We start from the raw sequence: 20677 nt of genomic DNA on the forward strand, positions 1-20677 counted from the left end.
AAAACTCCAGCTGATCGGTTGGTTTTACAAACCCAGTAATTTCATAAATGTGGTTAATCAGTAACAGTAACTTTTCACACTTCAGAAGAATGCAGACGTAAATGATTGCAGGGTACACTTTGATAGCAGTGAATGGGAGACCAAGCCAAATGTAATTTTTGCTCAGCCATTTGCTCCAGAATCAAAAGAAAAATGGCACTAATGTTTCCAGAACTTTCCAAAAAAAAAAAAAAAAAAAAAAAAAAGAGAGCAATGTATTACGAGAGGAGATGGCAAAGTTACTCTCTCAGCAGCTGTGTTATAACTCATTTTTAAAACGTATACCCGGGTAATATAATACAAATTTAAAGAAGTTTTGCTAGATTTACACTGCGATATTAGTTGGAAATGTTCAACATTTCCAGTCTGTGAAAAAAGTTCCGGCCTTACGTGTTCCCCGGAAGAAGAAAAAAAAATCATTTGAGGACGAGGATGAATAAATTATTACAGAATAGTTATTTGTGGGTGGACTATCCACTTAACTGCGGTTTGTTCTTTTAAAAAGAAGGGTTGGGTGAAAACATCCATCAAACCACAGAGAATGATTTATCATCTTCTTGTGGTCAAATGGCTGCATTGCACATTAAATGAACTTCCCACAGAGAACTACCCAAAAACAGCTCCTTTAACAATGCAGAAAGAAAAAAACTAAATCTATCTAATTAGTTCGTTTTTGCAGATTTTCACATTATATCTAATGTCCTCCTCAATATCTTTGGTGGTAACGGCCCTGTATTCATGCAAGTTAATCTGACAGTAAGGTTTTATTATGTGTTGTCGATGGTGTGGCCTGACACATTCCATCCTGCAGAAAACATAACCGGAGGGCCATCAAGCTGCAACAAGCTGGAGAGAGAGAGAGAGAGAGAGAGAGAGAGAGAGAGAGAGAGAGAGAGAGAGAGAGAGAGAGAGAGAGAGAGAGAGAGAGATTCCAGCAAACTGATATACTAACCAACATCATTATATTACAATATTATTTGAATTTAAATCTAGTCTGATGATTTGGCCATTTGTCGTGGTGCCCGCATGTTTAGGTCAGTGTAGGGGGATTCAGGTGCGGTTGGTTACGGGCGCAGGTAGGCGTGGAGAACAGCGAGAGCGAGAGCGCCCCGTCCAGACTCGAAAGCCGGAACGGCAGTTAGATGAAAGTTTCTAACGAAGTAGAAAGTTACAGCGACATCAGAAAGCTAATCCGAACCAGGAGGTTGACCAGTGAGGTAGGTTTAGATTTTGCTTTCAGACTGACTATGCCTTTCGTTCATGGGGATTAAAACGAGGTTATAAAATAGCTATGTTACTATAGTTAATTTGTGAGAAATCGACTCCGAATTTGGCCAAACGTGTTAGCTCCTGTAAACTGGGCCACTAGTATTTGTTTATCAGCTCTTTATGCTCAAGAAAGACACTCCTTGTTTAAACACTCACCTCAATCTCAATCTCACTTATTGATCATTGACTATCACAACACATTTGGTACAGCCATTCTGCATTACATTTGCAGATAACAAGGTGCAGATATTTCCAGTTTGTTTTTTCTTTCTTTTTTGGGTACAGCTCAAGCATACACCTCTAAGTTTTAAATGATTATTGTTATTGCCAATAATAAGGAATGTACAGCTGTATGCTGATTTTTATGTGCCATGATGAAGATTTTATCAAATTATGAATTTAAATTTTTTTTTTTTATTTTAAAGCTGAATATATACATATATGCATTGAAATCTGACAGAAATGACGTTTGTAGCCGAATTAGTTTTTCTTATTGCTGGACTTTGTTCTTGAATTGTGGATTTTATGAGAAAGATATTTGTGGTATGTGTGATGACTCGAAGTAAGTGCAATATGGGGACAGCAGAGTAAAAGGAAGGGAAATATCCTCACACATACTTGAGTACATTCTTTGTGGACATTCTCCACACTATAATCACTATAGTTTACAGTGGGTGTAAGACACGGGCCTATATGAAGCGCTTGCATAGAAGATAACTTTGCAACATTTGAGTTTTTCATATTGCTGAAATATATATATATATATATATATATATATATATTTTTTGTGTGAAATCCTGCTTAAGTAATTTGAGTACATGTTACAAAGCAATTAGATGATGAGAAAATTATTAACCTATTTGTACTGGTATGATGAAGATAAAATATGTAAGAAAAATCTAGTACAGTTAATGGTTTTAAATTTACAAGGAACAAACAGAAATGCAAAAATCATGACCGTTTCCAGAACACTCCCCCCTTTTACCATTGGTCTTGCCAACAAATAGCCTAGTCCTGTGCCAAACTCACGCAGGAGGCCGTGCAACAAACAAAACAATGGCTTACTTGTTTTCTATCTATCCACATTAAGATGGTATAGAACTTTGAAGAATTTTAACATTGAAAAAATTAAGCCACACACATTATCTTTCACAAATTGTTGGGGTCAGGTTGTTAATCTTTAATCTATTGCTAAATAGGAGGACAATTAGTATATACTCTTTTTGTGGAAATGAGGGAATTAAAGTCTTGGCAAGATTTAATATGCTGTGAAAATTGAAAGAATATACTGTATGTGCTCATGTCTTAACCAGTAAAAGTCTGATGCATGTTTGTGCAGGTTTGGGGATTGTGAAAGCATTGGTTTGTGCCAAAGCTGTAATGCTTTAGTTACTCGGACATAGATTTATTTTTAGAATTGAAAATGTTATTGTCATGTTTAGTGAACAATAATTTGAAGCCTGGGCTGCTAGTGTTACCTTTAATAAGTGTTCCGATACACATTTATGATGTATTAATGGTTTACATTACAAGCTGTAAAATATATTTACTAACCTAATCCAGTGGATGACTGTACTGCAGTAATTTATTCTGATTTCCTCTCTCATTACTTTTGGATTTTCTTTTTTTTTTCTTTTTATTTGAGGCCAAGCAAGTAAAAGCGAGAGAGAGAGAGAGAGAGAGAGAGAGAGAAAAAAGACTCAGGTAATAAATTATAACATTTTATGAAACAAAATGAGGATGAAAATTAACTTGTGAACTCGTTTTAGCCACCTAGTTAGTAGGGTGGTTTGACCTAGGCTGCTGTTTAGGCAAGTGGAAATAGAATTACAGTGAAAACATATAAGGGCCCTATTTTAGAGGGATATTTCAACCAAAAATGAAAATTCTCTCATCATTTACTCACCCTCATGCCATCTCAGATATGTAGGACTTCCTTTCTTCTGCTCAACACAAACAAAAGATTTTTAGAACAATTTCTCAGCTCTGTTGGTCCGTACAATGCAAGTGAATGGTGGCCAGGCTTTTGAAGCTCCAAAAGGAGATAAAGTCAACATGAAGGTAATCCATTAAGGCTTATTTATACTTACAGGGCAAACAAGCTTCACTTAGTTTACCTACAAATGATGATGAAAAGCAGTGACGTTTTTGTTCTGCCAATGTGTTTGTGTGGAGATATTTCTCCTGTTTGTGCACATCTCTGAAATTCTTGACCTAGGAGAACTCGGCTGGTCGAAGAGCGTTGATGATTGGTTAAAATTAATTGTGGATGGGGTTTGTTTTTTTATATGATTCGCAGCACAAACTCCACAAAGACAGCGTGGTCACAACAAATGAGTGGAGAGAGATTGGAGTTTTTAAAAGTGGAAGGGAACCTGTGACAAGTTTAATAAAGCAAAGAAGCAATACAGCGCTAAAAGTGGTGATCCTTGGGGAGAAAAACCTGCATTATTGGCATTCATTTCATGGTTTGAACAATATGTTAAACACGTGACATCACTCTAAACAAAGTAATTTGTGCGTAGTATAAATGCCGGCTTCGTTCGCCTAAGGTGCTTTAGTTCATCGAGGAGAAAAAAGTTCAGCTTCTTGCATAGTATCCATCAGGCTTAAGACTCTTCATTCAATGTCTTCTGAAGCGATCCAGTTGGTTTTGTGTAAGAATGGACTTATTATTAGGGCTGCAATTAATACTTCTTGTTTAACACATACATTTTTTTTTTACACAGCATAAGTTTTATTTTTTAACTTCCTGAAACTTCACGTGATGGGAGAAAGGTGCCTTGAGTTGTTCCTGGCAGGTCATATAGATAGTATTAGGGTGGGGGTGGGGTTATGCACGACGCTTGTCCCGGGTATAATAAAGACGGGAGCGGATTTACTGTATGGAGAATGGAGACTTCACCCGCAAAGCGTGTCATACGGTTTAACATGCATTTTAATTTACGAGTAATCAGGTACTTGTTTTTTTGTGGGTTATGGTACCCGACTACAAAATTACTAAAAAATGCCCATACCTAGTGGAATCCACAAACTGCAAATGCAGGAACTGATTTTAGGCTTTGCGCCAAGATTATATGTGGTTCTCAAATGTCTTAGCGCAAAAGTAAAAATAGCAAATTGCGCTTTGCGCCACTTCATTAACATATAATACACCCACAGTTTGTGTGCATACACCCACAGATAGCGCAAACACTCCCACGCCGACTTGCACTTTGCGCTGGCACGAAAATTGCACTTGGAATTAGCTCCCTTGGATAAAACATAGAGCATGGTTGTTGCGCTTAGCGTTGCATCTAGTGTGGTAATATAAATGGAGCCCATAGTCTCTTTGGCAAGACAATATTGTTGTCTACTTTAGGTCACATAACAGTAGCATTACCCTGATATTTTGTCTTGCTATAAAATGCCTATTAATTTCCTTGGATCACGAGAACATGTTCATTGCTGACCAACATAGATCTACATTGTAGGCTTGACTGGTGTTCTTACACTTTATGTCTATATCTTCAGCCAGCATGTTTTTTAAACAGCATGTCTAAATTGCTGTGTTTTGAGTTTGTTTGAATGTTTTATTCTGGTCAGATATTGGGCTGTGCACTTCTGTTTGTGGTCTCTGTTATTATTATAAATATAATGTTGTTTATTGTTAATAACCTTATTTTGAGTTCTTATCTGTTCTCACTTAGTAAGCCAGGCAAATGTCATTTTTATCTTTAGCCATAGTAAATTAGTTCATTTTTGTATTCTTTTTATTAAGCACAGATAAATATATTCCCATTATTCCAGCACTGTTACTGTACCGTTTGTGTTAGACATTTCTTATATCAATATAGTGATGTTTTTGCTGAAATAGAAGGCACACAGTGAAACAAACCACTCTTTTGTGGTGAGAACTTTTTTTTGCTTCTCTAACCACTGTTGCCCTCAACACTACCTCACATTTCAATTATTCTCTGTTCAGTTGTATTTCTAGAACAAAATTTCATTTTATTTTTGGAAGATGGAAAGGATAGTGTTTAAAATGCTCAGTGTGATACTTTTAGCTGAAAGGAGAAGTAATATGGAGAAAAGGAGAAGCAGAGGTCACTCAAGATGGCCTACTGAAAGAGCTTTTTAATGTTTACAGGCCGAGGCTGATAAAATCTGATACTAAGTTTGTTTAAAATTCTCTGCAAAAATTATGATGGCTCTGAAAATGTTAATTGAAGTTTAGAAATAAAGGAATGCTACTTAGTGTATGCTACTTAGCTACCTAGTTTTAAAGCTTTAATATATGAAACCAGAAATTGATAAACTGTATTTATGAACAAAATATTTCAACTGATTGCATTAAGTACTTTGTAGGGGCAAAATATTATGAATTGGCAACTTTAAAACGCTCCTTTATGACTGATGTTTCATTTATTTTGGTGTGCGTGTGTTTGACCAGCCAACATCAGTTACGCATAATTATGTATATAAATTGCTTCGGACTATAAGTCGCAGGACCTTTCAGCTGATGAAGAATACAGAGACTTATATTATGGAAAATACGGTAGAGTCACGTTTTCACTATGAGACCAGGTTGCGAAATCCACTATGAGTAGGCTATAAGAGTACCACGAATAGTTTTGGGTTTCATAATGATTGGTTAAATACTGGTTAAATGAAGTTCAGCCAGACTTAGTGTGTCTTAGTTATTGAATTAGTTTCATTTGAGCATTTGAATCAGAAAGCAAGTTAAATAAAGGAATAAATTAGGGCTCTATATTCGTGAGAGCACAAAGCGCAGCACTACGAGCAACGACCATGCGCAACGTCTTATCCAAAATTCTTGAGAGCGCTATTTCTAAGCTCAATTTTTGTGCAAGCGCAAAGCACAAGTGGGTGGGAGTGTTTGCGCTATCTGTGGGTGTATGTGCACAAACTGTGGGTGTATTGTACGCAAAGCACAATTTGCTTTTGTCCTGAGAAATAGTTTATTGCAATGTTTCAGACCATATCTGTTTTCAGCGCACAGTCTAAATTCAGTTCCTGCATTTGCAGTTTGGAGATTCCACCAGCAGGTGGTAATAAAGTTCATGTCCAAAATCTGAAAATATGGTGGAACATCAAATTAAAGGAATAGTTCACCCAAAAATAAAAATTCTCATCATTTACTCTGTGTATATCACATACATTATGACTTTCTTCTTCAGCTGTACACAAACAAAGATTTTTAGAATATCTCAGCTCTGTAGGTCCATACAATGCACGTGGATGGTGATCAGCACTTTAAAGCTCCAAAAAGCACAGGCAGTCATAGTAAAAGTAATCCATACGACTCAGTGGTTAAGTGAATGTCTTTCTAACAGATCAATATTTAAGTCCTTTTCACTATAATATCTCAATATGTGTTCATGAGATGACTGAGTACACGCAGCCTCTCGAGTGACTTAGGCGCATTGGCATGTTCACGTGAGAACTGACACGATACAACCGGAAGTGCAGTTCGGTTTTTATTTTATTTTCAACAGAATGCTGTTCACAAACTTCATTGGTTTTGCTTTCATTTGAATATGCCAGCATGCCTACGTCACATGGGAGGCTGCTTGTACTCGGTCCTCTCATGAACACGCACCGGAAGTAAACAATTATAGTGAAAAGGACTTATTTGCCAAATGTTTTAAGCTCCAAAAAGCTCATCCATAAATCCACTCGAGTGGATTAAATAATGTCTACTGAAGCAAAACGCTAGGTGTGTGTAAGAAATAGATAAATATTTAAAACTTTTTTACTAAAAATGTTCCCTCTTAAGCGCGAAAGCCTCCTCTACATAGATATTCATACGTAGATACCTTATTAGCAGCTGTTCCTTTGGACCTTGATACTGTTGCAGCGGTGTGAGCAAGGAGCTCGGTCTGAGGCATCTCCTCCATACACTTGCATTAAAACCGATTCAAACATTGATTCATCTCCTTGTTTACCATTCCAAGATGGCGCCGCAGTTGACATATCCAAACCAGCTGAATGAGGCATCTATAAATGATTACTATGGTCCTCTGTTGTAAACCACACAGCGCTTCCTTATTTTTTCGGATTTCACACATCAGAACCTGCCAACGCACTTATGTCACGTGAAAGGCTGCGCGACCTCGACCCTCGTAAAAAAGTAATTATTTTTTTTAGGAAAAAAAGTTGCAAATATTGATCTATTCCTTACAAACACCTAGTGTTTCGCTTCAGAAGACATTAATTAATCCACTGGCGTCGTATGGATTAATTTTATGATGGCTATACACTGGCAGCCAGCAGAGTTTGCTGTTTTGGAAGGAAACTGGTACTTTAATTTACCAAAGTGGCTTTCAACTGATCACAAAGTATAGTCAGAACAGCACCATCACTATTTGAAAAAAGTCATTTTTAATCAAGTCTAGACAGGCCCCATTTCCAGCAGCCGTCACTCCAACACCTTATCCTTGAGTAATCATGTTAAATTGCTAATTTGGTACTAGAAAATCACTTGCCATTTTATCAAACACAGCTGAAAGCTATTTGGTTCGTTAAATGAAGCTTAACATTGTCTTTGTGTTTGTTTTTGAGTTGCCACATTATGCAATAGACTGGCATGTCTTAAGATCAATATTAGGTCAAAAATGGCAAAAAAGAAACATCTTTTTCTAGAAACTTGTCAGTCAATCATTGTTTTGAGGAATGAAGGCTATACAATGCTTGAAATTGTATGAAATCTTCAGTTTTTTGGCAAAGGTGTACACTACAGTCTTCAAAGACAAAAGACAACTGGCTCTAACAAGGACAGAAAGAGATGTGGAAGGCCAGTTGTACAACTAAACAAGAGGATAAGTACATCAGAGTCTCTAGCTTGAGAAATAGACACCTCACATGTACTCAGCAGACAGCTTCATTGAATTGTACCCGCTCAACATCAGTTTCATGTACAACAGTAAAGAGAAGACTCTGGTGCAGGCCTTATGGGAAGAATTGCAAAGAAAAAGACACTTTTGAAACAGAAAAACAAAAAGAAAAGGTTAGAGTGGGCAAAGAGACACATACATTGGACAACAGATAATTGGAAAAGAGTGTTATGGATCTTAACCCCATTGATTTTTGTGGGATCAGCTAGACTGTAAGGTGCGTGAGAAGTGCCCGACAAGACAGCCACATCTATGGCAAGTGCTACAGGAAGTGTGGGGTGAAATGTCACCTGAGTATCTGGACAAACTGACAGCTAGAATGCCAAGGATCTGCAAAGCTGTCATTGCTGCATGTGGAGGATTTTTTTGATGAGAACTCTTTGAAGTAGTATAAGAAGTTCATCAGAAGTCAAATTGTAATAGTAATTTTTCACGTTATTAATGTCCTGACTATACATTGTGATCAGTTGAATGCCACTTTGGTGAATAAAAGTACCAATATCTTTCCATAAGACCAAAATCTGTACATTATTCCAAACATTTGCCGCCAGTGTATGTACTTTTTGGAGCTTCTGAAATTTTGCACCCATTCACTTGCATTTATTGGACCTACAGAGCTGAAATATTCTTCTAAAAATCCTAGACATCTGGGATGGCATAAGGGTGAGTTAATGATGAGAGAATGTTCATTTTTTGGGTGAACTGAGCCTTTAAATCCCTGACAATCACAGCTGTAGCTGTTTTGTGAAAAAAAAAAAAAAAAAAAAAAAATTTGTGTTAAACTATCTATAGGTCATGGTTTATTTTTCAATTATTATTATGTTTATATTTACAATTGTATTTATGATCTAATTTTTTTTGGTGTTTTTCCACCTGTTGTCGTAGAATAATTTTTAAGTCACTGCAAAAGGGGCCGGTGAAAAAAGTTGGAGAGGGTCAAATGTTTGTATTTGGTATGATGTTTTTGACCATTTTGTTAATTTGATTATATGATTAAAGTTTCATTTGAAGTGTATTTTAATTTCAAAATATTTTTGTTTTAATTAATGGTTTCATTTAATGGTTCATATTTCAATAAATGAATAAAAGTTTTCAAAATCTAAATCGACTAGTAGAAGTAAAGTGTGTGCCGATACAATCGCTGTTAATACAAGCCATGATTTGTGTGTCAGTAGATGAAAATTATAAATCATACTCTATAAATTAATGCAGGGTACATCCAATTCCTTAAGGAACCACATTTTCCATGTGTATAACAGGAGCGTGTCACTGTCATAGAAAATGCCTGACATTCAACAAGGACGCAGTTAATGCACAAAAGAACACAAGTCCATATTTCTGTTATTCTAATTCATTGCATACAGTCCATTTACACTACCAACTTCTCATGATTGTGCTGCCTTTGTGCATAACACTGGTTCACCTTAGCGTAAATGCTAAAACAAAATTACATTTAACTTTTATTTAGCATGGAAACACAAAAGCAAAGAATAAATCAACAATTAACTCGCAAACCATACAAACCCCTCAAAGACTAAGGGCCCTATTTTAAGAGCGCTAGCACTAAGCGCAGCACTATGCCATAAGTCATACACGCAAAGTCAACGGGCATGGCCATGAAGTTTTTTTTTTTTGTGAAGGCATGCGCCAAGTCTAGACGCAAGTGGATTTTGCGAAAATGTGCATGCAAAGCGCTAATGGACCAGTTCAAGTGCAATTTAACCCGGAGGTTATTCTCCGGATATTGCACCGCCTGCGTCCTATTATGTAGTTCACATAATGTGAGAATTAATTTCCATGATATTGTAATTGTGATTCATGTAAAATTAACATTAAAATATTTATTTTGTGTGGGGCATCTTTATGCTGTAGGCTATTCTTTATGCTGGCTCCCCACCAGAATGAGCTGAGAACTGTGGATCTGTATTACTTGATTTCTGTTTAAAACATCAGTAAATCAAAACAGTGCCTAAACTGTCAACTTTACATTGGCCCTCTTATTGTAGCAGCATGAAAATCAGAAATGTTTCAGATTTTACACAGAGAGCAAGAAAATGACATGTTTGTGATTAGTTACAATACTTGATTGATTACAATACATACACAGTACAAAATAGTGAAAATGTATACAAATTCAGAGAAATGTCTTGCAGGATAAATTGGGCTTGTTGCTTCAAATGTTAAATCTGAAGCTTGAAATCTGGGTAATCTAGATGCAGATTTTTATGTTGCTCATGTTTCCATGAAGTTGCATTATATCGTTTAAGAAACATTGCAGATGTTTTCATCCCAAGACGATGCAGAAACATTTGTCAATGCCTTTGTTAGAAATTGGATTGATTATTGTAATGCTTTTTTAGGGTCCCCAAAGAACCTATTTCATTCTCTGTAGCTTGTTTAGAATGCAGAAGTAAACTGATCCTAACTAAAACAAAGAAGGTAGAACATTTCATCCTGTTTTAAATAACTTTTTACTATCAAGGATTGATTGCTTTTAAAGCTCTAAATGACTTAGCACCAGTGTATTTTGGAATTGTCTGCATTTATATGTTCCTACATGTGACTTGAAAACACTGCCTTTCTTCTGCAAATACTGCATGTAAAATACAGGAAGAGAGGCAGCTTTCTGTTTTTATACTACAAAACTTTAGAACTTAATACCAGGTTTGATTATTCAGGTTGGGTCATACTTGCAATGGACAAGTGAGCCAACCTAAGCATTTTTGCCATTCAATGCTTGTAAAATGTTGTATAAACAATGATAGGTCCAAACACCCGGACCTTTACTTGATTGTTTGTGAAGGTAATTTTTACTCTCTTTGCCTCAGATCATCCTTGCCTTCCAATGCCAGCCTCTCCTCCAAACCTGCAGACTTCATGACCACTGAAGACCCCTCTGTCTCGCCTTCAATGGAGACTGACCAGGAGATTTCTCAGTGGTTGAGCAGTGTGCACCTGACCCAGTATGCCGCCAGCTTCGCCCGGGCTGGCTACCATTGTCTTAAGGACCTCAGGGGCCTAACAGAGGAGAAGCTTCTCGAGGTGGACAGTATTCCCACAGGACACCGGCGGAGGATCCTAAGCAGTCTGGAAACCATGATGGTGGAAGCTGATGGAGGTAAGGGTTTAGTTAAAGTTCCAGTGAGGAGAAAGCCGATCCCAAGACCTAGACAAGTATTTACCAGGGATAGGCAGAAAGGAAGATCTTGCCAGCATCCTCAGGGAAATAACACCCAGATGGAAAGGCAAACTCTTTCTGTAAGGACTCATACACTTTCTAGCAGTACATGTCATGCTGCTTCCTCCAGCTGTAGCTCCGCCTCTGAGCACAGCAGCAACGAATTATTGAAGAACTCCTCAGAAGAGCTGTCCTGCTTTGGAGCAGAAACTATTCCAGACCAGAATTATGATTTTCCTTCAGAAAGAACACCTGTAGGGTTTCAGGGAGAAATGGTCGAAAATGAAATATATGAGCAATGCCTTATGGTTAAGGCACCTTCAGATCCAAGATCCACATGTTCCTTTAAGCTACGTCACAGGCCTGTTCCAGAGATCCCTGAACATACCTTCATACCACCTAATGACTGGTGAGTAAATATGCAAATGACAAATGACATTTTATTTATTTACTATTTATTAATTTGTTTCTCAAATTTCAAAAATGCATTTACCTGCCATAGTTTGGAAAAACTGCTGTACCTTGTTGTCTTAGACCAATGCTACTCTTTTTTTCATTTTTTTCAAGAGCAATTAAAAAAAATTGTCATTGGGTGTTTGGTTTCATGTGGTTGTTTAAACTTTTAATTTGATCTTTTAATTAGTAAGTTTACACCAACACAAAGCAGACGTACGTACTTTCCCACACAATTGAACACACAAAAAATTCAGGTTCCCACTCCTCACTCCTTACATTTACATGCACTTTAAAGTTAGATTTCAGCTGGACTAATCAATAATTTGTCTTTTTAAAATTTCATGTTTGCTTTAGTTGGACTAACAGACCTAGATAATGCAATTGTAGCTTGGCTTCATCCAGTGTGTACATATATTATTTATTTTTATTTTTTCCCCTTTTACTCCCAAATTTGGAATGCCCAATTCCCAATGCGCTCTTAAGTCCTCGTGGTCGCGTAGTGATTCGCCTCAGTTCAGGTGGCGGAGGACGAATCCCAGTTGCCTCCGCATGGTGAGTTGAGCGTGGTTGCCGCGGTGGATGGCGTGAAGCCTCCACACATGCTATGTGACTTGTTGAGCACGTTGCCATGGAGACAGCACACTCCAAGCCACATAGCGCGTGTGGAGGCTTTACGCCATACACCGCGGCAACCATGCTCATTCACCACACGCCCCACCTAGAACGAACCACATTATAACAACCACGAGGAGGTTACGCCATGTGACTCTACCCTCCCTAGCAATCGGGCCAGTTTGGTTGCTTAGGAGACCTGGCTGGAGTCACTCAGCACGCCCTGGGATTCGAACTAGCGAACTAGCGAACTCCAGGGGTGGTAGCCAGCGTATTTTACCACTGAGCTACCCAGAATTTGGGAAATTGTATGACATTGTATGACATTCATACTCTGAACACTTGGACTTCAGGCATGCACAGCCAGATATCACAGTGCATCTGCCCAACTAAATTATTGCGCTCTCATCGCTTATGCCACCAGCTTCGCCACCCCCAAGTTCAACAGTAAACCACTTGTACTGTGTAGAGCTGCCTGTGTGTGCAAGTGCCTCTGAGCTCCTAGAATGTTCTCTCTCACATGTAGCGTTGGTAAGTTTGATTTATTGTTATAAATTGGTGCATTAGGTTGTTTTAACAGAAATAGAAAAATTATATACAAACTTCTCAACATCAGGAAGCTTGTGAATGAAGGAAAAACAAGAAAAAAAATGTCTTGCCGTTTCGGAGCAAAGAATAAATAAATAAAAATTAAAACGGAAAGATGACCGGTTTTACGCTGACATCTCTACACGTTTTGCGAACTTTCACACAATATACACATTTACATTGGAGACATTTTAATTAAAACTGAGTTTTCGAGACACTGTTTGTCTCGCACATCCACAAGTGTCTGACTGACTTGAGTCAGTTTCTAGAAACTAAAATGTTTAGATGCTGCTGACTACAGTAGTCCTTGGTGTTCGCGTGTCATGGCCTTACAGAACTCGTGGGTGATACTTTTTTATTACTGAACTTCAAAGATTATAAAATTCCACCAAACAAAGAGTGCAAATGTTAAATGTCTCATCCCACACACGCGTGTATGTGGGTGAGCAAGAAAGAGAGAGACTGAGAGGGAGGGAGCAGTGCTGCTGCTCCGATCTTGTTTTGCTCCGATTCCAATCAGGTTTTAGAAAATCACACAGAACAGAATTAAACATTTTGATGTCAAATGTATTATATGCATTACTATACGAGTTAAACGTTTTATTTAATAAATCGCATGATTTTAAATAAAATGCGCAAATTAGCTTTCCAGGGGGTCTCCTGTTGGAATCAGGTGGTCTGAGAGCCCCCTTAACCCCCCAGAATTCGCACCATGCATATGACTGAAGAGAATGTATAGAAGACACATCACTTTTTCAATTCAAGTGTTTTTGGTAATTGAAATATCCTTTATTAACACATGCACTTTTCAAGCATACTATACCAAGAGCACAAAGTATGATTAAAACAAGATTATTTAATGGTGACAATCTAGTAGAATCTAACTTTTTTAATTTTTAAAAAAATTATATTTATATATACAGTACTGTGCAAAAGTCTTAGGCACATAAAATGTTTCACAAAAGCATTTGTCTTAAGATGGTTATTTATATCTTCAGCTTTAGTGTATCAATAGGAAATATAAATGTTTGGGAGTCTAACATTAATTTTACAAATAGAAAAGATTAGAATAGAAGGACAGGGAGCCCTGCAACAGATGTCATGGCCCCCACAAAGCCCCCCACTGAACATCGTGTCTGTCTGAGATTATATATAGGGACAGAAGCAATTGAGATAGCCTAAACAGATAGAAGAACTGTGGTGAATTCTCTAAGAAGCTTGGAACATCCTATCTGCCAACAACCAAGAAAAACTGTATCCAGGTGTACCTAGGAGAATTGGTGCTGTATTAAAGGCAAAGGTGGCCGCACCAAATATTGATTTAGCTTTATGTTTACTGGACTTTATATGACATTAAGTGATAAATGAAAACTATTTATGTCATTATTTTTGAAGACATCTTCACTATGCAACATTTTTCACAAGTGCCTAAAACCTTTGCACAGTACTGTATATATAGACATGTGTTCCACAACTGCTTATTTTTTCCTGCACCTGGCCCCCAGTAAGATTGGACACTCCTGATTTATGCTTTTGGCTTACACTTTTATCCAAAGTGACTTAATGTGCATTTGGGATATACATTTTATCAATCTGTGCATCCCCTGGAAATCAAATCCATGACCTTGGCATTGCTAGTTAGCCTCATTTGTAAGTCACTTTGAATTGAAGCATCTACTAAATAATTACATGTTAAATGCTGGATGAGCAGCAATTTTCTCCAACTTAATGATAAGAAAACTGAAATTATAATTTTTGGCGGTAGTGGCTGTGCTGAAACATATAAAGAATAGTTTCGGGCCCTTATCTTCTTATGTAAGGAACCAAGTGAGAAATCTGGGGTTTATTGTTGATCCTGATCTTAAATTTGAAGGGCAAATCAACTCTGTGGTGAAAAATAGCTTTTTTCAGCTTAGGAACATTGCCAAACTGAAATTGATCCTAGCTTTTAAGGACCTTGAAAAAAATTGTTCATGCTTTTTGTGTCCTCGCGATTGGATTATTGTAATTTACTGTATCTGGGGGTCTGTCAGTCCTCTTTGTCATGACTGCAGTTGGTACAAAATGCTGCAGCAAGGCTGTTAACTAATACCAGAAAGAGAGATCATATTACTCCGATCTTAGCCTCTCTTCACTGGCTGCCCATTAAACAGAGAGTAGAATTTAAGGTTCTGATATATGTGTTTAAAGCATTACATGGTATGGCCCCAGATTATATATCGGAAATTATATTTATTTACATATTTATATTCTGTGGCATATGAAAGTTGATAGAATGTTATTAGCTACACAGCAGAGTATGGTCTTGTCTATGTGTATGGTGTGAATTGATTGTTTGTTGTACTGTGTTTTTATTATGTTTATTATGTGTTTATTGATGCATTGTTTTTTTAGCATGTTTGATTATGTCTTTAATTGTACAGCACTTTGGGATGACTTTGTAGTCATTAAAGTGCTTTATAAATAAAATTGTATTATATTGTATTATTAGATATTTAAAAAGATGATTTTAAAGTGTTCACAAATTTATTAAAAAAATAAATAAATGTGTGTACAGGAGTGTGACAGTGAACAGCATTGACCATCTCACAAGATCTGAGGCACCCACTTACCCCACAACCATACAGAAAGGTACACTGTACTTTATTTTATTTCAGTTTTAGAAGTTTACATTTTAAACATTGTGATTCATGGTGGAGTCATGCCATTTCTTTACTCTATTAAAACAAACGGGATTTCAAACGTACACTGGGACAGAGACAAAGCCAATACGGCACTCTCAATGGAATAGGCTCTTATCTCTTCACGCATGCATTTGGAGAGGCCTGGCTTAACTTTAAAAACTGGGAAAAGTTGTCTTTGATATTTTCCATTGTGTCCCTGTTTCGAGCACATAGCAGTGTGTGTAATGGCAGCAGGAAAGGTGCTTTATATGTCCTAGAGGAATTATTTGGAAATTGTTTGTGTGAGACAGTGTGTGTGTAGTCGGGAATTGGGAGTTACACTGAAGTCTGAAACCAGGCTTAGGTGTAAATGTGGTTTAATAATGCCATATCTACTAGATCTACAACCAAATTATGTTCTTTCTCTCTGGAGAATAAAATGTAATGGAAAGGTAGATGAAGTTTTGAGAAAGTTGAAAGTACTCCACAAAAAAGTGTGTAGACTGAAAACGGGGAACTTGAGAATTAGTTTGTTAAAGAGGAAAACTTGATAATCAGAGAATATACTGAAAATCTTGGACTATTAGATATTGTTTTGACACCCTCAAGTTAAGGATGACAGTATAAAGGAAGGCAAAAATTATTGAAATATCCCCAATTATTTTAAAAATGCTCATTGAGATCAGGTAAAATGTTAGTCTCAGTCACAATTCAATTTAATTATATGGAAAATAGATGGAGTGAAATTGAATAGTGACCGAAGCTTACATTCTGCCTAACATCTCCTTTTGTGTTTCACGTAAGAAAGAAAGTCATATGGGTTTGGAAGGTGAGGGTGATTAAATTATGGCAGAATTATCATTTTTGGGGAACTGTTACTTTAAATGCATAGTTCACCCAGAAATGAAAATTCTCTCATCATTTTCTCACCCTCATGCCTTCCCAGATGTGTATGACTCTTCTGCAGAACACAAGGAATTTTAGAAGAATATTTCAGCTCCTCACAATGCAAGTGAATGTGTGCCAGAAGTTTGAAGCTCCAAAAGCACATTAAGGCAGCATAAATGTAATCCTTATCTCCAGTAGATTAATCCATGTGTTATGAAGCGATATGATAGTTATGGGTAAAAAACGGACCAATATTTAAATCCTTTTTTTACTATAAATCTCCACATTCATTTTCATATTCTTCTTGTCTTTTTAATGATTCACATTCTTCATGCATATTGCAACCTACTAGGCAGGGAGGAGAATTTATAGTAAGAAAGGACTTAAATATTGATCTGTTTCTCACCCACACCTATCATATTACTTCTGAAGACATGGATTAAACCATTGGAGTCTTATGTATTACTTTTATGCTGCCTTTATGTGCTTTGTGGGGCTTCTACATTTTGGTACCTATTCACTTGCATTGTATGGACCAACAGAGCTGAAATATTCTTCTAAAAATCTTTGTGTTCAGCAGAAGAAAGAAAGTCATACACATCTGGGATGGCATGATTTGAATTTTCATTTTTGGGCGAACTATCCCTTTAATTGCAATAAACAGGGCTGCATTTCCCAAAAGCATTGCAAGCTTAAGTTGATTGTAGAGACCATTGGCACCAATGGTTTCTACGATCTACTTACAGTAGGCTTACGATGCTTTTGGGAAATGCAGCTCAGGGCAGTGTTTGTGAAAGAGAGAGAGTATCATCCGTACTGTAGTTAGAAGGTCAATGCTTGCTAATGATAAATGATGACACTGATTTGAAATGGCACCTCTGCTACTGGGTTAAGATGTGATACAATGCATTACAGTTCTATCATAGATAACATACTGCTGTCTAGATCAAACACCCTACAGTACGGTCTTATCTTACAGGGAGCCCTGTCTATTAGCTATATATCTATGTGTGTGTCCATCCAGAGGGAACAGTCTGGAATTCATGCTGCCCCTTACTGTCTCTGCAGAGATATGGTGTTCATTTGTCACCTTGACAACCAGTCACCCAAACTGCTCCCTCTTTGGTACATTTTCCAAGCCGGCTGCGCCAAAGGACAATGTGTGGGATCTCATTTTATGCTTGTTCTTCTCTGGCTTGCTCTTTTTCCATCTCTTACTTTCTTTGACTTACTGTTTTTCTCTTCTTACTGTTCTGTCTTCTCCTTCACCCTCCTCACAGGCTCTTAACACAAAAAACCCAACCTGTTTTGTTGTAACAATTAATTGTGTTATTTACAGCACCACCTACAAGTAACTTGCCCCACATTGACCCCTGTGGAGAGCTTTTCCTTTACAATACTGCAGAAAACAAACTGGTGAGTGAATACACCAACCTGTTTTTAAGAAACTGTTCTGTGATGATGTATTGAAATTTGTTTGTGGTAAAATAAACAACCTATTTCTCTGATCAGTTATAAGAAACATGATCTGAAAACTCATTCTCAGATATACAGCTTTTTCCTATTCTTAACACCACTTCCTTATTAGTTACACTTTCAGTAAAGCTTTCATAATAAAGATGAATGGGTTCATTTGAGTTTCATATAAATGTGTCTGACAGTGTGTTGTACAATTTTAACGGGATTGTTTGTATTTGTTTTTGAGGATTTGGGCAAAGATGTACTGGCCGCTCAAGGAATAAAAGAGAACTTGGAACAACGGAAGTTGAGGTAAACAGTGTGGTGTACTTCTCTTTAAAGGAATGGTTCTCCCAAAAATGAAAATTTACTCATCATTTATTCACCCTCATGCCAACCCAGATGTGTGTGACTGACTTTCTTCTACAGAACACAAACAAGGATTTTAAGAAAAATATCTCCGCTCTGTATGTCCATACAATACAAGTCAACAGGGTCTAAGACTTTGAAGCTCAAAAAAAGACAAAAAGGCAGCATAAAAATAAACCAAATTACTCCAGTGGCTAAATCCATGTCTTCAGAAGAGATCTGATAGTTGTGTGTGATAAACAAGTCAATATTTAGGTCCTTCTTTACTAAAAATCTCCACTTTCAAACAGCCCTCCTAAGCTCTCTTCTCTCCTCAGAGTTCTTCTTCTTTGTTTTTGCCGAATCGCATTCGTCGTGCATATCGCCACATACTGGGCAGGGAGGAGAATTTATAGTAAAAAAGGACTTAAATATTGATCTTTTACTCACCCACACATACTGTATCATATCGCTTCTGAACACGGATTAAACCACTGGGGTCGTATGGATTACTCTTATGCAACCTGTATGTGCTTTTTGGAGCTTCAAATTTTGGACTCTGTTGACTTCTTAGTTTGTGTTGAGTAGAAAGAAAGAAAGAAAATCACACATCTGGGATGGCATGAGGGTCAGTAATGAGGAATGAATTTTCTTTTTTGGGTGAAATAATCATTTTAAGCTTTTCAAACACATAATTTTCTATCTAAAAAAAAAAACAAAGTTTACACTAGTGTGAATTTTCGTACTGTTCTGTGCTGATTAGTTGGTCTAGCTGGTGGACAGGAGGACCAACAGTGCTGGTCTTGTCAACAGGGATAAATAACCTAATTCGCTCTCTTTTTTCTTTTTTCTTTCTTTGTCTTGACATATTGTTTGTAGATTTTCATATGTCGTATTGTAGTACAGGAAGGAACTTCTTGGACATCATTCTGGTTTGCAGTCTGTGATGACTTTCAGGCGTTGTTCGTAGAAGCTAACGGAAACTGTTAAAGTACCTGTGAAGTGTCTTGAAAAGCACAGCTTACTTTACACTGTTGACGTATTTCCTACGGAAACAAAGTTGGGGCGGGACTTGAATGGCTCATGACATTTTTTAAAATAGCCAATAAGTGCAGCCCCCCTACACACACACACACACACACACACATTCTTCTGTCCAATTACCCTCCACTCTGAGTGCTTCAGGGGGCTGAAAGGTGATAACGGTCAGTCACAGCTTACTTCTACAATGATTATTATTGGAAATTCTGTTTGGAAAAACCCCACAACATGTATTGTGCTCTCTTTGAAGTGCCCTGCGAAGGAACCATCAGCGCAGGTGAAAACACAGCCATGTGCAGTGAGCAGATTAATGGGGCGGGTGCCTTCTCGTTCTAGATCGCATTTGATTAGATTTTTTGCCAGAAGAGTGAGACTACATAATTTAAATGCTTATATCAACTGAAAATGAATGTTGTCAACCTTTTGAAGTACACTGGCATATACACTACTGGTCAAATGTTTTGAAACACTTGACTGAAATGTTTCTCATGATCTTAAAAATCTTTTGATCTGAAGGCGTATGCTTAAATGTTTGAAATTAGTTTTGTAGGCAAAAATATAATTATGCCACCATATTAATTTATTTCATTATACAATTATTTGAGAAAATGTCAAGAGTACATGTCTGCAGATTCTAGGCAAAGTGTGACTACTTTGAAGATGCTAAAATAGAACACAGTTTTTATTTATTTTAGATTTTGTTTAGTCACAACATAATTCCCATAGTTCCATTTATGTTATTTCATAGTTTTGATGGCTTTACTATTATTCTAAAATGTAAAAAAAAAAAAAAAAAAAAAAAAAAAAGATTATAATAAAGAATGAGTAAGTGTTTCAAAACTTTTGACCGGTAGTGTAGATGACCCTAAAGCTAATAGATATGGACTAAAAGCAGCGAAACTTTCATTTTGATTTCACAGATTTGAATTCTGGATTCTGATAACTGAACATGAATGCACACCTGAGGTGTAATGGCCATTAACACCTCGGGTGTGCTATAATTTTCAATAATTCATCGGTTCTTTACATGATCTATTTCTATCTCTGCATTTGACCAGTGTGTAACTAAAACATAATCTGGTCATCATTTCAAAGAACGTTAAATAAATTGGATTTATTACTGTCTAGAAAAATCAACTGTTGACAGAAATTATACTTAAGAAGTTACTTAATCATTATAAATTTTATTATTTAGCCTTATTATCCACAGATACACATGCATTATTTGCCTTTATGTGTTA

At 37.0% G+C, this 20677-nt stretch overlaps 1 protein-coding gene across 1 annotated transcript in view; it reads left to right on the top strand.

The window, feature by feature from the left end:
* Window positions 1-1129: 1129 nt before the first annotated feature.
* LOC127448182 (arf-GAP with Rho-GAP domain, ANK repeat and PH domain-containing protein 2-like) overlaps window positions 1130-20677 on the top strand; it is a 106904-nt gene continuing 87356 nt past the window's right edge. Inside the window, exons 1-5 of the mRNA XM_051710530.1 lie at window positions 1130-1256; window positions 11033-11791; window positions 15596-15669; window positions 17929-18005; window positions 18295-18359. Of these exons, the coding sequence (XP_051566490.1) occupies window positions 11082-11791; window positions 15596-15669; window positions 17929-18005; window positions 18295-18359 (926 nt within the window). The 5' untranslated portion in view covers window positions 1130-1256; window positions 11033-11081. The remainder of the gene's footprint in view (window positions 1257-11032; window positions 11792-15595; window positions 15670-17928; window positions 18006-18294; window positions 18360-20677) is intronic.

This window comes from Myxocyprinus asiaticus, chromosome 1, assembly GCF_019703515.2.
Source record: "Myxocyprinus asiaticus isolate MX2 ecotype Aquarium Trade chromosome 1, UBuf_Myxa_2, whole genome shotgun sequence".
Taxonomy (NCBI): Eukaryota; Metazoa; Chordata; class Actinopteri; order Cypriniformes; family Catostomidae; genus Myxocyprinus; species Myxocyprinus asiaticus.